Source organism: Manacus candei, unplaced genomic scaffold (genome assembly GCF_025592945.1).
Source record: "Manacus candei isolate 608988 ecotype Guabito, Panama unplaced genomic scaffold, ASM2559294v1 h1tg000011l, whole genome shotgun sequence".
Lineage (NCBI taxonomy): Eukaryota > Metazoa > Chordata > Aves > Passeriformes > Pipridae > Manacus > Manacus candei.
The window spans coordinates 18794650-18809936 of NW_026138059.1; the positions used below are offsets into that span (position 1 = coordinate 18794650).

The window sequence follows — 15287 nt, forward strand, 5'->3', positions numbered from 1 at the left end:
TCCAAATGTGTTGTTTGTCATCTCTCTGAGTATACATAAACGCTTGCAGCCCTGTCAGTTCCTTAAAAGTAGTTTGAGTCTTACTAGACACGGACAGTGTTGCCATGGAGCTGTGCTGAGATTTCACAGCAAAGCTGAAACTGATTTCCAGATCATAGCCGAGTTAGGAAATGGGGAGAAAATGAAAATGAGCAAACAGAATTCTAGACTGGAAGTTAGGGTTCTTGATGGAAAAAATATAGTTAAGAATTCAGAATGGAGATTACTCTTTCAAGGAAAAGAAATCAAGTGTTATACTGCATTACTGTCTTTTGTGTGCAAACAATGAGGTCTTTTAATATGTGAATCTCCTTAATGTATCTATCTTGAAATTGTGCCTGTATAGAGGACAAAAGTTCTGTAATTACTTCATTAGCCAGCACCTAGCAGTTATGTTTCCCAAAGCAGTTTGCAGCATCCTCTTCCTTTCATTGTCACATTTGATGATTTTAGAATTTGCTCTGAAGACACTACAATGTCCTTATGTGTGAATTTCAGGGTATAAGCCAGTACATTCAATCATCCCTGTTAAGAAACTTAATCAGAATCTAGCTGACAAATGATATAATCGATACCACACAACTAATCCATGGTAGAACTGCATAATAAACAGAAGATTATGCTTTCTGTACCAGTTAATGTCCTATGAATTCCTGCTTTACTTGAAATGTATCACTAAAAACTTTTGTTATTCTTGTACTGTTGACATTGTATGATGCTTTAACATATGAAACCCAATTGTATGATTTCTCTTACTAGTGGCTAGCATTCAGAAGCTTCCTGCTGCATCTGTTTTAACTGACATCAATTTCCCCATGAAAGGAAGAAAAGGAATGGTTGACTGGGCACGAAACTCAGAAGACAGGGTTGTCATTCCAAAAAATATCTTCACTCCTATGTCAACAGGTAAAGAAGCATATCAGCATGTTGATTTTTTTGTTAGCTGTAGCAAGGAGACTCAGAATCTTTGTCTCATAGGACCACTTTGTCTCATAACCACTCATAGGAGTGGTTATTTTTTCCATCTTCAAAAGGAATCCAGTACCCATAGTTTATCCTAGGGGGAAATGATGGGGCATTATTTCAGTACATTGAAGAAAAAGTGCTACAGAAATCCTAGAGATTACTTTCTACGCCAGAGACAGTGCTTTGCTTAGTTACTGTGCACAGGATTTGATCTGTGGTGGTACGAGGTGAGCTGAAGTGCAGCTCTGCTGAACCCCTTGAAGCTTCTTCGCTCCAGCAGACTGAGTCATTCCAATCCAGCTCTTACCAAAGGATACTCAGCAGGCAAATTACTCTAACTTCAGGTACAATTTACAAATACCTTGCAGTACAGATCTCTGACATCAGAGAATTCACTAGGCATTATAGACATTCTTGGAGAATACTTAATTATAAAGGTAAATGAACTAGCATGGATGTTGGTATACAATGATGGATTTTTTGAAAATGTGATTTTCAATTGTTTAAATCTTTTGATATGTTCCTGGCAATGCTACATCTTTATGAGAGACTTCCAGGATATAATTCAAAATTATGCTGGTTTATTTAAAATAAAACTCATATTACAGAGATAAATGGTATTCACAGTTCTCTATGATGATGAAAGCTTGGGAGAGTTTTAAAATCTTTTTTCCTTACTCTTTTCAGAACTAGATGAATCAACTGTATTTGTACTTGGAGCAGTGCTATACAAAAATTTAGAACTCATTTTGCCCACTTTGAGGTAAGAAATTTCATAAATACGGTATGAATTAAACTATTTCAGAATCATAACCATACTGCATGTAAGGATAAAAGCAGACAGCCAAGACTGCCTTTGCACGTTAGTACTACTGGATTTTTTCCTGATTTTTAAAATGTATATGCATATATTCATCTTTCCTTCATACTTAGTCACTTATATGATGCAAATAACCTTTTTTTCAAATTGGCTTAATTTACATTTTATGTTATCTATGTTAAGCTTAATTACAAGAAATGTTTTATTAGAAGTATACACACTGATGTACATTAATGCCCAGGCCTCTTATACTTGTACTTCAATCTACTGTTTGTCCTGTTAGTACAAATGATCTTGTAATGACATCATGACTTGATGTACTAAGGTTGTCTGCTCTGTTTCTACAAAATTCTCTAGCAGTAGTTTTCCTAGTACTTTTTTGATGTAAGTTGTATTCAGAAGGGACAGCAGAGCTGTAGAGAGGATCCATTTTGTAAAGAAGACACACATGTGCAGAGTAGCTGAAGTATGTCAGTTTTGAGAGCCATACACATACATAAGGAAATAGGAGAGCCTCGTGTTTCACCTTTTCCTTTCTGTACTTGATAAAAGACAATTTGGAAATAAGCATTTCACCCCCTCTTTTCTGATTACCACTTAAGATCATTTCATGGTCCATTAATACTACCTTGTTTTATATGATCCTGTGCACTAATGGTCTACTAATGCCCTTTTACAGGAAAAGAAACGTGTAGATTGTGTCACAACAGTTGCTAATGAATTCACAATCATTAAAAAGAATAGTAATGGAAGCCACCATAACACTTTTTGCTGCTCCGTTTAACCAAAGCTTTGGGATTTGAAACAAAGGATGGAAAAGTAACAGGTTTTTGCCAAAAACTATCTGAAAACAAAAAAGGGTCATTCCTAATAAAATTAAACAATTCCCAGTAAAGTTGCAATGTTCTGTGCAATGAACAGCTGTAACATCAGGGACAGAAACCCCTCTCAGGCAGGCCACAATTTGAACAGTGGTGTCCTGACAAGACACCTGGAAGCCTGGGAAGTGCTGGCAAGAGCCATCTCTGCTTAAGGCATGGTATAAATGACAGCTCATCCACTTCTGAAATGTCGCTAAGCACTTCCCATTTGTTGTACCAGTTCCTGGGATTAGCTAGGAAGGAAGAGATGTTTTAAGTGATTTTTTTTTCTCCCATACTCAAAGAACCAGTGACAACTCACTATTATCAGTCAGTTCTTTTTGGTAGACCTTAGAAAAAAATCTTCCAGTTCTGGGAAGCATACCTTTAGACCTTTATATTGTAAACTGCAGTCTATGATCATGCTTTTTCAGCTCTTACAGGTCAATAGTTTTAGCTTACAGAAAAAAAAAAGTAAATCTTGAATGCTGTATATTTGCTTTTATGAGAAGTCTTTCAAGGCTGTTATTTCATCCATTAGAAAAGTGAGATTTACAGGCCTTATTAGATTTTCTCTAGAAACAATAGCATTCCAAGTAGCAGCAATAAGGGCAGAATAGGAACATAAAAGTAGAAAATTACTATTTCTACTAATCCTGCTTAACTGTGATAAACATTATTGTAATAACCATAGTAGTGCAGAACATAGTGAAATGGTTAAGGATCGCTGCATTAGCATTGTCTATGGAGCAAACACTGTAAAATGTGAAGAAATGTAACATCATCTATTTTTTATATGATATCTAAAATTCTCTTAGCCTTGTACAACATAGGAATTAAAAAAAACATTCTGGATAAGCATCCTATGGGATCCTTTTCTAAAGAAAATACCAGTTGTTAAATATGTCAGTGGTAGGAATGAAGATGAACAAAAATTAAACCAAGCTAAAATAAGTAAAATGGGCTTGTGTTTGATTTCAAAGGCCACATCATTTATACCTTGACAACCTGATAATAGAGATGATTTCTTCTGACTGCAGTAAAATATCTGGAAAGATTTACCAGTTCCCCTGTGATTTCAGTTCCTGGCTTTACAGAAGTTAAGGTGGGAGTAAAGAAAATATTTCATTGCAATTTCTAGACGAACAAAGGTGACAGGCATTCCAATACATTCCTTAATCTTAGCACTAAAAGATATGCAAACTCCTGCATCATCACAATGAACTTATTTTTTAAAAAATAAGCAAACAAACAAATACAAAGTATCTCCATATATCTTTAGGGAAAATTTTCCAAAGCACCTGACCACAGAATCCCCATCTGGCACATCACAGGTGTTCTGTGAGTAAAATGAGGATTTCGTTATCTTGGACAGCCTATAAAATATATTTCATAAACTCCAAAATTAGCCACATTTTACCATATGGGCTTGATTTTTTTTTGGCATAGAATCTATTAAAAGTAAGTCTTGTAAACACAGTGCAAGATGAGAACTTGGAATTACATTAATATGCAATTTTTTTGGGCAATGTGTTTAATCCTACTGGTACATGTATATTATTCTGAGAATTTTGCCAGGAGTCTTTAAGCAAAAGTTTAGGGAAACAAAGATAAAATGAGTTTATTCATCCTCATAAGAATAGAATAATTACTTTTTCCCATGCACAAGTAAATAAACTTTAACTGATTCTATTTCCTAATATACTTTGCTGCATTGCACTGTTCTTGTAATATCTTATGGACTTGTTTATAGCAGATATTGAAATATTGAATATTTTCAGAACTGTAGACTGAATATTATTTCCACAGCTCTCGCACCCCTGAGCATATTTATGTTATTGTTAGGTTCACAGAAAATTGATTCTCAGTATAATACTCGTCTAAAAGATATTATATATAATTCATCTCCTGGGCACTCTGAAGAAATACATTGCATATTGCCATACTGTATGATATTTTTTACCTTTTCCCTTAACAAATAATAACAAATAAAGAATCAATGATTTTGCTGTATGAAGTTTTTTTTTCTGTTCCTTAAACAACCACCATACTTTTCCTGCTAAAATTTCCTGCGCTGAAATGTTGTGTTTCCCCATTTGAAACAGCATTCCTAACCCCCTCCTTCAGGTGCTGTACAACCAAAAAGGCTCTTTAATTTCCTCAGGTCAGCTTTGTTAGACTAAGGATGGAGTACCTCAGACAGGTATTTAATGTGTCACATTATACCTTTAAGCATTCGTAATTTTTCTGTAAACTTGTATACATTGATCTGTAATTTTGATCATGCTGTCTTGAGATAGCAACATGCCTTATTCATGAGTTCATTTTTCTTTAGCAACACAGAGTCATTCTAAAAAGAAAAGAAAATCTGAATTTCTTATCACATAGAATCAATATGAATTCCCTTATATAAAAAACACCCTCAAAATTTATGCCCAGGTAGGAAAACAGTTTAATAGTATAACTCTATTTTATTAATATTGCCGATCAGAAAAGAAACTCTAAGACAGTAGCTCTGGAAGCATTTCTTGAGCTTTTACTCAATCAAACTTTGCTGTCTTAAATCTTCGAGGGTTTATTTAGCCATAGTCCCAAGGAATTTAATAAATTTTTTTGAATAATTGATTTTTAAACTTAACCTTTATGAGCATCTTTCTGGACAGTCAGCAGAGTACCATCCTGTAAAACTTCATTTCTCATTAAAGTTGAATTTTAGATTATTTTTGATAGAATAGAAAGAGCTAATGGTGAAGTCACTCTCCATCATAAAAAATCTGTAAGATAATGCACTTGCCCAAGAAGTGTGAGATGGGTCATTCCCATTTTATGTCATTCCCAACATGACAGGGACTGAAACCCACATATTTTACCTTCCAGAACATTTTGTAAAAGCCGATTACTTAAATTCTTGGATAAGTGTTCTCAGAACTAGGCCGTCATTTCAAAAAAATATCTTAAACAAAGGTAGCAATGGCATCACACTGGTGGTTTTGAGGGAAGTTATCATGATTACGAAGCTTTGAGCTGTAGTTCAGAGGCATCTTAACATGTTGTGTGAGTTTGGAATATACTTGCCAGATTGTATTCTTTCAGAGACTGTCCAAACCGTTAAATATGAAATATGCGACTAGGCACTCAGCCCTGACAGGACAGCAATGAGGGATGCAGTTTTCATTTCACAGCAATATAGCCAGTTATAGTTATTTTCTGGTGAAAGAGTCTGATAGGGGCTCTTGAGAATGTAAGTGGTTTGGCAGAGTTTTCATGAAACTGAGGTAAAATAAATGTACTGAAGTTATAAACTAGGCACTTAGGTGCTCTTTCAGATCTCATGCTAGAACCATCAGAACTGCACCAAAATGAGATACAGCAAGGAAAAGTTTATTGACGCACAACGACTGACTGTAAAAGAGTACTGAAGTATCAATATTTACACTACTTTGTGTGAATTTCCAAAATGGACATAGTCTCTTAAAAGCTAGTAAGTTCTATTTCCACTTGTCATGATCTGTTAGAGAAAACAGTTTTTTCATTATTTGGAATTTTGTTCTTTTTTTTTTTTTTTTTAATTATACCTTGCTTGTGAAGAATTATAGATATTCAACTACTGTCATTCTACAGAATGTACTGAAATATTGCCAAACATTAAATGTTAGTCTGACAGAGAGAGATGTTTTCCTCAACAATGTGTGAGATTTTAGAGTGCCACTAAAGAGAAGAAATAGGAATTAAGTAAAATAGAAATCCACTTCTATTATATTTCCATTATGTGATTTGGCTGAGTAAAATTGGACTAGAACTCATACCTTGCCCCAGAAGAATAATTTCATTCCTTGTGCTGAATGAAGTGCCTGCTGAGCTAAGTTTCTATTACTGTAGCCATGGCAATTCCTGTTTCAATGATTCAGGAGAATGGAATCCTCTCCTAAATACAAACTCCCTAAAGAAAATAAGAAATGCAATAAGAACAACAATAATAACCAAAGAATATTTATACTGTCTATTATAATTACATCTAAACCGCCTAGTTTCTTCTTTGATAACATCTACCTAAATATGACTGAATTTGTCTTTCTATGAGGTGTTGAAAGCTGCATTACATGCAAAGAAATTACCATAATAATCATCAGAAACAGTAAGGCTGGTGACTGATGGTTGTTCTAGGGTCATAAGAAGCAAGGATCCCAGGCATGAACATCACGTCAACATGTCTTTATGCCTGTAGTAGCATAACCTTGGCATTACTAGGTCTGTCCTGGAAAGGTTGCTATGATACATAGTGATTCACATTTTACATAAAAGAAACATTGATGATGTATTAGAAAAGTTCACAGAAAATCATTATTTTGCATAACCTGGTACAATAACATAGGTCCAAATCTGATCTCACATATGAGATAAAAATAATGTGGTTTGGCAGAATTTAAGTCAGAGTACTTGGTTTAAATTTTAATAAGTATTTAGAGGATGAAGTTGCCCACTCATATACCAAATACATTGTTTTTTTAAAAACTGGAAACAGATAGGTTTTTTTCATGAGCACAGAATCAACTGTACAATCTCCCGTTGCACTCATCCATCTTCACAATTTTACAATTAACAATGAGAAAAAAAGTCCAACACATCACTTTGGAAGAAAAATTACTGTCTCTTATAAAACATAGCTAGTGGGCCTATAATGAGAAAAGCAAATGAGATGCACTCAAACATGGACAGAATGCTTGTGTAATCAATACATTCTTCTAATTAATAACTTGTATTTTAAGGAATTGCACTTCCTTATCCATGGTGCTCTTTAGTCTTGGATATATTGGGTACAGTTGGAAGTGAGTGTTTTCACTACTTCCAAACAAATCTGGTTTCTCGCTGAATATTTGTCAGCTAAAGTCACTGAAAATACCCCATGAGATATAAGGCTCATTTAACCTCATACGAAGTTAAATCTTCTATTTTTACTTTTTTTTTTTTTAACAGGAATTTTACAGTTGTTAATTCAAAAATCATTGTTGTTACTATACGACCTGAGCCCAAAACTACGGATTCTTTCCTGGAGATAGAACTGGCCCATCTGTCTAATGTAAGTACAAGGATAGTTGATATGCTCTTATGAGAGTAATTGTCAGATCATATGAGAGAAAAAAGAGACATTGTTTTAAAAAACAGTTAATAAAACCTAGTTTAACTTCTAAAATTTAAGCTCAGGAACAGTCTAACAATCTTTGAGGGTAGTGTGTACTTGTTTCATGCATGTGTATATGCAAAACAAAATTAATTGTTGTTTTGTGTTTTTTGAAGTTTTCATTTAAATAGCAATTTCTACTGAAAAGTTTCCATTAAATGCTTTGATGGTTACAACTGGAAATGTAGTATTGTGCCGAATGTTTAATTTTTTGCTCCCTGCATAGGTCATAGAGCTACATAGTTCTTCAGGTGTTTTCTTCTTTGCTTTCATTATTTTGTACTAAAAAGCCAGGTTTTACTTGTTTTAGCAGACTTTGAAAAAAATGCTCTGGTCCCAATTTAACTTACAGTTCTTATAAATATTTGAGATTTTTTGTGCAATCATTAAAACTGTACTTTTGAGGCTTTAATCTCACATTAAAAATGTTTTAGATCTGAAAAAAAAAAGGAACTTTATTTCCAAATATATGAAAAATATGAAGAGTTTTTCTTCTGCTGTTAGTAATCTCCAACAGTCACAGGGATGTACAGTATTAGGAAAATAATGTTAAATAACAAGCATAAGAGTAATTTATGTGAAGGCGCAGCATATGAACTCTGTCTGTTTATGTTATTAAGAGCTAGACTTTACTTTGAATAAAGCCATAAAGGGTCAATTAGAAAAGACAGTTAGTAAAGCTTTTGCAAATACTATTGTTATGCAAAAATCTTTAAAGCTCTGGGGTTTTTAGTTATAAACAGTTATTGAAGTGGTCATATAGATACAATTCAACTGGAGAATTTCTAAATATTTAAGTCAGTAGCAAAATTGGATTAGTGACTCTGGGCAAAAGTATGAAGGAAACTTTTTGAACTCTAGACCTTTAATTAACATTTTACTCAAGGTTAGAAGAAACTATTTTGCCCTCAATGGTTATTATGACCTGCCATTCTGTTCCCAGAAAAGTGCTAATGCAAAGAACATCTCAGCAAAACTTAGGCAGAAAAAAGGAATAGAGGACTATAAACTGACCTGACCCCTTAGCTTTCAATAAAATCAGAAGTTTATTGACAAAGAATTGTGGAGATTTGGGGGTTTATGGATCTCTGTTTAAGATGCTTTTTGGTGGGTAGATTTCATCTGCTGTTTCATTTCATTTTGTTTCCAACCTAAGTTATATCACATATATTAAGAGAAAATATTGACCATTAACATAACTGTCCTTCCTGTCAGATATTTTGCTAAAAATGAAAAAAATATTTGCTGGAGTAAACCACAAATTAATCCTGTATATCAGGACAAAACTCCATCACTTTTGAAATAAAATACTCGTTTTGATCTTACTAAGATCATTATTAGGAAGAATTTATGGTAATTTTCGTTGCTAGATTGTATGATTTATTATTTCAACAGTGATTGGTGGGCTACTTAAATGAATCGCAAACTATGATATTTATATTTCGAAATTGAAATTACTACTTACAAAAGTGTAGGGTAGCAGGTAAGAAAAAAAATTCTCATTAATTTGCTCATTTATGCTAGAAAAGAAATTAAACAATTATAAAAGAAAATAATACCAATAAACAATGTATCAGCATTGAAAATATTTTTAGGCCAAGCGCAACCTATTAATAGAAGCACAACATGGGCAAGGCTATACTAAGAAAAGGTTGAACTGCTGTCCCCAGAAGATGAAATTCTAGAAAATTCGTAGAGGAATTTTTTTTTTTTTTAATCCATCCCTTTGGTTAATTTACAGAGCAAGTTTTTGCCAAGTTTGAAAATCTTGCAAATGAAATTTCATTGTTACAAAAGTTCAGATTAGAGACACCAACTGTCACCTAGCTTTGGCAACCTTTCAGTAGCTGAATATTAATTAATATTGTATGAGCTCGTGTCTTGACAAAGCAAAATGACAGTAACCTTGTCAATACATATCAGACCCTTTTTTTTCTTTTTGGCTCACTTTTTGTCCTATAATGTAATCCAGAGAAGCATCAAGAGCTTATATAAAGTTTTCAGCCCTTAAATTAATTTTACATACATACTATATTTATATAGACTCCTAATCCACCTGAATATATGAGTTGGACTGGCAGATACAATGAAAATATATTGCTCTAGAAAATCTATGAATACGGATCAGTTTTAGAGTTTTAATATCTTTAAACATTTGGTGATTTTTGTTCAAGTCCTAGTCTTCATAATGACATTTCAATTATAATATATTACCATAGAAAAAGCTTTATGTTGCATACAGAAAGATAAAACTATTGTTAATATATCTTTAGTGTTTGAACATTACGTAATAATGGCTCACAGATTAACCATTATGTCAGTTAAATAGATTAATTATTAAACAGAAAATAAAATACGTTCTCTTTCATCTGAGTTTTTTGAAGATCTCCTTGTTATATTTGTTCCTTTCAAAACTTTGTTCTTGAAATGTTATTTATTATTCAGAACAGTTTGTTTGCAAATTGATTTAATGACTAATTTTATAAGCATTTTCTAGACCATGCCTACTGATATATAGGACGATATCCACACATTTGGTTTTTTACCTCCTTATCCACTGACTAAATTAAGTAGATAAGAGATTATGAAAAGACTTAAAAGAGATAAAAAGAGTTAATATGACTAAATAAAATTAGCCTTTAAATATTAATTTATTCAAGATCTTTAATGATTTCTTCATTTCATATCAAAACTAACCAGTTTAATAATAAAACTGGAGGATGATTTTTTGGAGGAAGTGCAAATCACAATTACATGTATTGTTTGAAGATTGTAGATAAATTCAAATATAATAGAGTTGACCAGACTGGAATGTGGGTTGCAATGCATAACTTAGAGTACATGATATTTTGTCTTGTGCGCTGTGAACATGTATATGACTGTGACCACAATTTTCCAGTAGTTTGATTAAAGAGACACTAAAGCAATCTTTAAAAAATGCACAACTCAAACAAAATCCTATTTTCTCCGTAGAGAATATGAACTCTCACCTTCTGACAGCACAGAAGTTTACTCCAGGGATACTAAAGTAATGAGCCAGCAGTAGCATAGAACATCAAGCTTTCAATGAGACTGAAAACCCTGGCTACAAAACACAGTTGGCACTGTGCTGGGTAGCTGTCCAAGTTGCCAATCACATCTGGAAAATTCAATTTTATCTGCTAGGCAGAGATACGTACAAGTAGGCACACACACATATGTCCAAGTAATGAGATATCCAAGTAATGTACTGTAATGTATAAATCAATACTACAGCAGTCATAAATGTTAATGGACGCAATAGCTGCTTCCTTCACTGCAACTGAGTAATTAGCTGGTAAGAGCACTGCCCCCACAAAGGGTGGTGGCTGTTGGAGGCAGCTCAACAGCAGCGGTGTGAGGAGACATCACCAAGAGGCCAGACCCAGAAGTACTGTGAAAAAGGGAGCAACAGATTAAGAACAAAGAAGCATACACAGAGACAGGCTTCTTGTGGTCCTCGCAGTACTTGAAGGGTGTTTGATCAGGATATCAAAAGAGGAAGAAGTTCTGAAAGGCTGCTGTACCCTGGCGAGCTGCCAGTCCTGATGGAGCAAACCCTCATACCCTCCTTCAGGAATGGAAGTAATATTTATCCCGCTTTCCATGTTTCTGCTTAATCTCTCATTAGTGACTGCAATGACCAAACATACTGTTTTGTTTTTTTTTATTTGAATACATTTCAAAGAGATTGAAGTGTGTGATCTGACAGCAGTTCTATCATGTTTCAGTTTTCTGCAAAGGCCTTTATTTCCCTCTATTTTGTAGATTTCTTTATAATGGACATTTTTTCTAAAAATGTTTTTTAATTCATTCTCCTTGCACTGTGGGAATACCAAGCATAAACTGTATGATGTCCACTGCTAGAAGAGAGGTCTAGATCTGAGAAATGCAAAGCCTTATTATGATGCAGCTATAGGAGTACTTTTTTAATATGCATATAGCTATATCAGATTGCAAGTAGAACTTCTTCACCCAGACTTAGGATACAAATTAATACTCTTTATAAAATTACATTTTAAAGAAAAGTTAATTCTGCATCGACATTCTGTTTTCCCTAATTCTTACCTTTCTATATCCTCTTCCATCTATGTATCTGAAAGCTCTTGCCTAGTGATGCAGGACCTGGTCTCTGAATCTCAACTGGCCTGTTATCCAGTGCTTTGTCCTGTGCCCTCTTCCCCTTCCTCTTCTTTATCTTATAAATACTTCAGGGAATGGAGCATTCTTTATTTATGTTTGTATAGTGCTATGTAAATATAAAGTGCCATAAGTATATGTTGGTTTCAAATATTTATACTCTACTCATGAAATTCAATGCAGTCAGCAAAATACTGAACCAGAGATTCAAAGTTTCCCTAAATGCCTCTCTCACAAGCATCTCCAGAAGGACCTTTTTTATCTTTGACAAAGAGGTGGATGGAATGATTTAAAAATTTAATAGATTTTTACTTCACAGGTTGCCATGTTTATTTTCTAAAAATAAAACACTTTTGAGAATGAAATATTAAGGTGTGCTTTGTTTATATGAAACTACTTTTATATCTAGTGCATCTACACTGTTCACTAACATTGATATACAAAAATAGTATTTGTTTCTTCAAACCACTTTTCAATTTTTTTAAAAAATATATTTTTATTCTGTACTTTATATAATTTGTTTATATAGTTCTGATTTCTGGGAATACCCAGAGCTTATGATGAACAGGACTATGGTTTTGCAGTTTTAAGTGCCTCTAAGTCAATCTGAGTGAATTTTAATTTTGTCTCAACTCTTCCTAGGCAGCAAAATAAACATGAGTAATAATACTTTTCAATTTCCCAAAACATTCCCCATAGTTCAATGATATGTAATAAACATAGGTTCTCATCCTGTTCTAAATCAAATAAGAAATTTTCCATTGTTTTTGAAGAGATTGGAGCTGAGATTGTAAAGCTCAACCACATCAGAGATAATATATATATTTTGAGCAAAAAGCTCCACTGATTTAGGACACAATTGACAAATCCTTTTAATATTGAATGTGGGGTCATCTGAAAACTTGACCTCCAAACATTTTACCCAACATATGCATAAAATTTTTAAAGGCATTACTGGTTTTGACATCCAAGTTCCTAAGGTGTCTAAAGTTCTGTTTCTAAACACACCAGAAGTGTTCAGTCCAGTCTCTTAACAGATTAACTTTTATCTCATATTTCACTTCTACTAGAGTATGCCAAATAGACAACTTTATGCTTACCTTGTCTAAGCAGAGAACACACAAGTAGTCTGCTCTTAGGTTCAAGTGCTTTAAAATACTCTATAAGAATTAAGCTTAAGCTTTTGCCACTTCAGTGGTATCAATTCATCAGAGTATAAGGATAATCTTGTCGGAGGAGACTCAAATAAATTTTTAGATCAAGCATGACACATATTTTTGTACACCAGTAACTAATAGGTTTGTTTGTTTTCTTTTAGGGCACATTGAATCCCTACTGTGTGCTCTGGGATGATTCAAGAATGTAAGTGACAGATGTTTGCTTCTATTGCTATGGCTCAAATATTACAAAGTACCTAATGATATTTAAGTAGTTGGTCAGTAAATGGGTGGTACGAGGGCAGAGAAAAGAAACCTTTGACAGAGTGAAAGTACTGGATTCTCCACTCACTTGGCTTCCTTTCTGCCGCTGTGTAAATTGAAATAATACAATATCTCACCAGGAAGAGATTACTCACATAGTAATTTTAATCTGCTCTCTCAAGATTAAAATGAGGATGTCTAAGAACTGTAGTTCCTTGATGGTAGTTGCTGGGCAACAAGCAAGTGGGTAAACGATGAGACAAATAACTGAGGAAGGCTCCCATTTCTGTTACTGCAGGGAAAAACATAATTTTTAAGTGTGATCCCCACAGCAATCTTCATTTTAGTTGATTGAAATTTTCATTTTAGTTTATTAAAATAATAGCTGTATACTAAGCAGTGAAAGCTTACTATCAGTCTTCTTCTGCTTTTTTTAGTGCGTATCCCTTCTATAGCAAAAAAGAAAATGTTACTGTATGAAAGTAAAGCAGTATAATCAGTGTGGTTAAAAAAGAATCCCAAGTTTATGCAGTTGTAATTTGCTGAATTAATCTTTCACAGTAAATCTCCCATTAAAGTCAAGGTGAATTTTGCATACATGCAGATTAAGTGTTTCAAGAAGTATCCCTATATGGTTGTCATATTATTTTAAAGTTGATGTTGTGCTTCTTATTCAGGTATATTTTATATGTCTTATTATACAGACTCATCTGCGGTGTTAGAAATTATATGACTGTGATTTTGTGTGTACTTTCATCCTTGAGCTTGGGTTTACATCAGTACATGGGTGGCTGAGAAACAACATTATAGTACAGAAATGAGAAACTTTGGACATGATACTAGAAATCATTCCAAATACAAGTAATACCATGGTCTGTGCCTCTGCAAAAGAATCATAATGCCATTATTTGCCAGCAACACCATAGTATGCAATTTCTATGAAATCTGTGGGATTAAGTACATGAAAGACTTGATATTATGCATTATTATGAGCACATGGAATGCAAAAGATTTTGAATGAGTTCTTTGTTTCCTCTTTACAAAGTTTTGCTTACACAGGAGTGGTATAGTGGGTTTTTATCATTTTCTGTATGCATTGCTTTAAGCACTGTGTATTTAGAGCACATACTCTGATATCACTGTTCAAGTCCACAGTATCAGGGACACATTTACATGAAATTAGACTACTAAAAAAAAAACCATGCTGTGGATTTAAGAACATGATTAAAAGATTTCATGCAGGTATTTGGGACAAATGTGTGAAGTAATTGCAAACAAATATATTTTGTCCTCACCACTCATTTTGCAGGTATTTGTCTTAGTATTGCTTATAAAGAAGTTCAGTGGTACCTGTAAGTACTGTTTTCAGTATGCTTGGAATCTGAATGGAAAAGCAAACTTTTGAAACATCTGAAATTGATGTAAAACTTACATAAAATAGTCTGAGGTTTTGAGGGAGAAACACATGCTTTGTTATACTGAAGGATATATTTTCTAGGTATATTAGTGTAGCCATTGAAGATGGTAAAATAATTTAAGATTGGAGGTATTCTTGAAGATGCATCCATTTTTAAAAGTGATATAAGCCCTCAAATATTCTCAATAAGATGTGATGCATCTGTAAGATCTGCATGGACACCACTGTGTTTGGCACGTGTATGTGTGCTATTGTATGAGAATGTGACACTCTCTCTTACCTGAGTATGCAATGGCAAGAGCAAACTTCTACTTTTTTCCTCCATCCCTTTTGGAAAAAAAATATCTATAGTGTTAGCTGTGGGAGCATAAGCTTATTCAAAACTTTATTTTTGTAATGCTGTTTCCTTTTGGTTTGGACCATTTTA

General features: G+C 33.7%; 1 protein-coding gene across 9 annotated transcripts in view; it reads left to right on the top strand.

Annotated features, from left to right (window-relative positions):
- ADGRB3 (adhesion G protein-coupled receptor B3) overlaps window positions 1–15287 on the top strand; it is a 459474-nt gene that overhangs the window by 260392 nt on the left and 183795 nt on the right. For all 9 annotated transcript variants that reach the window (XM_051777697.1, XM_051777703.1, XM_051777706.1 and 6 more), the window contains 4 exons: window positions 799–945; window positions 1693–1768; window positions 7660–7762; window positions 13341–13384. In XM_051777697.1, coding sequence (XP_051633657.1) covers window positions 799–945; window positions 1693–1768; window positions 7660–7762; window positions 13341–13384 — 370 coding nt within the window. The remainder of the gene's footprint in view (window positions 1–798; window positions 946–1692; window positions 1769–7659; window positions 7763–13340; window positions 13385–15287) is intronic.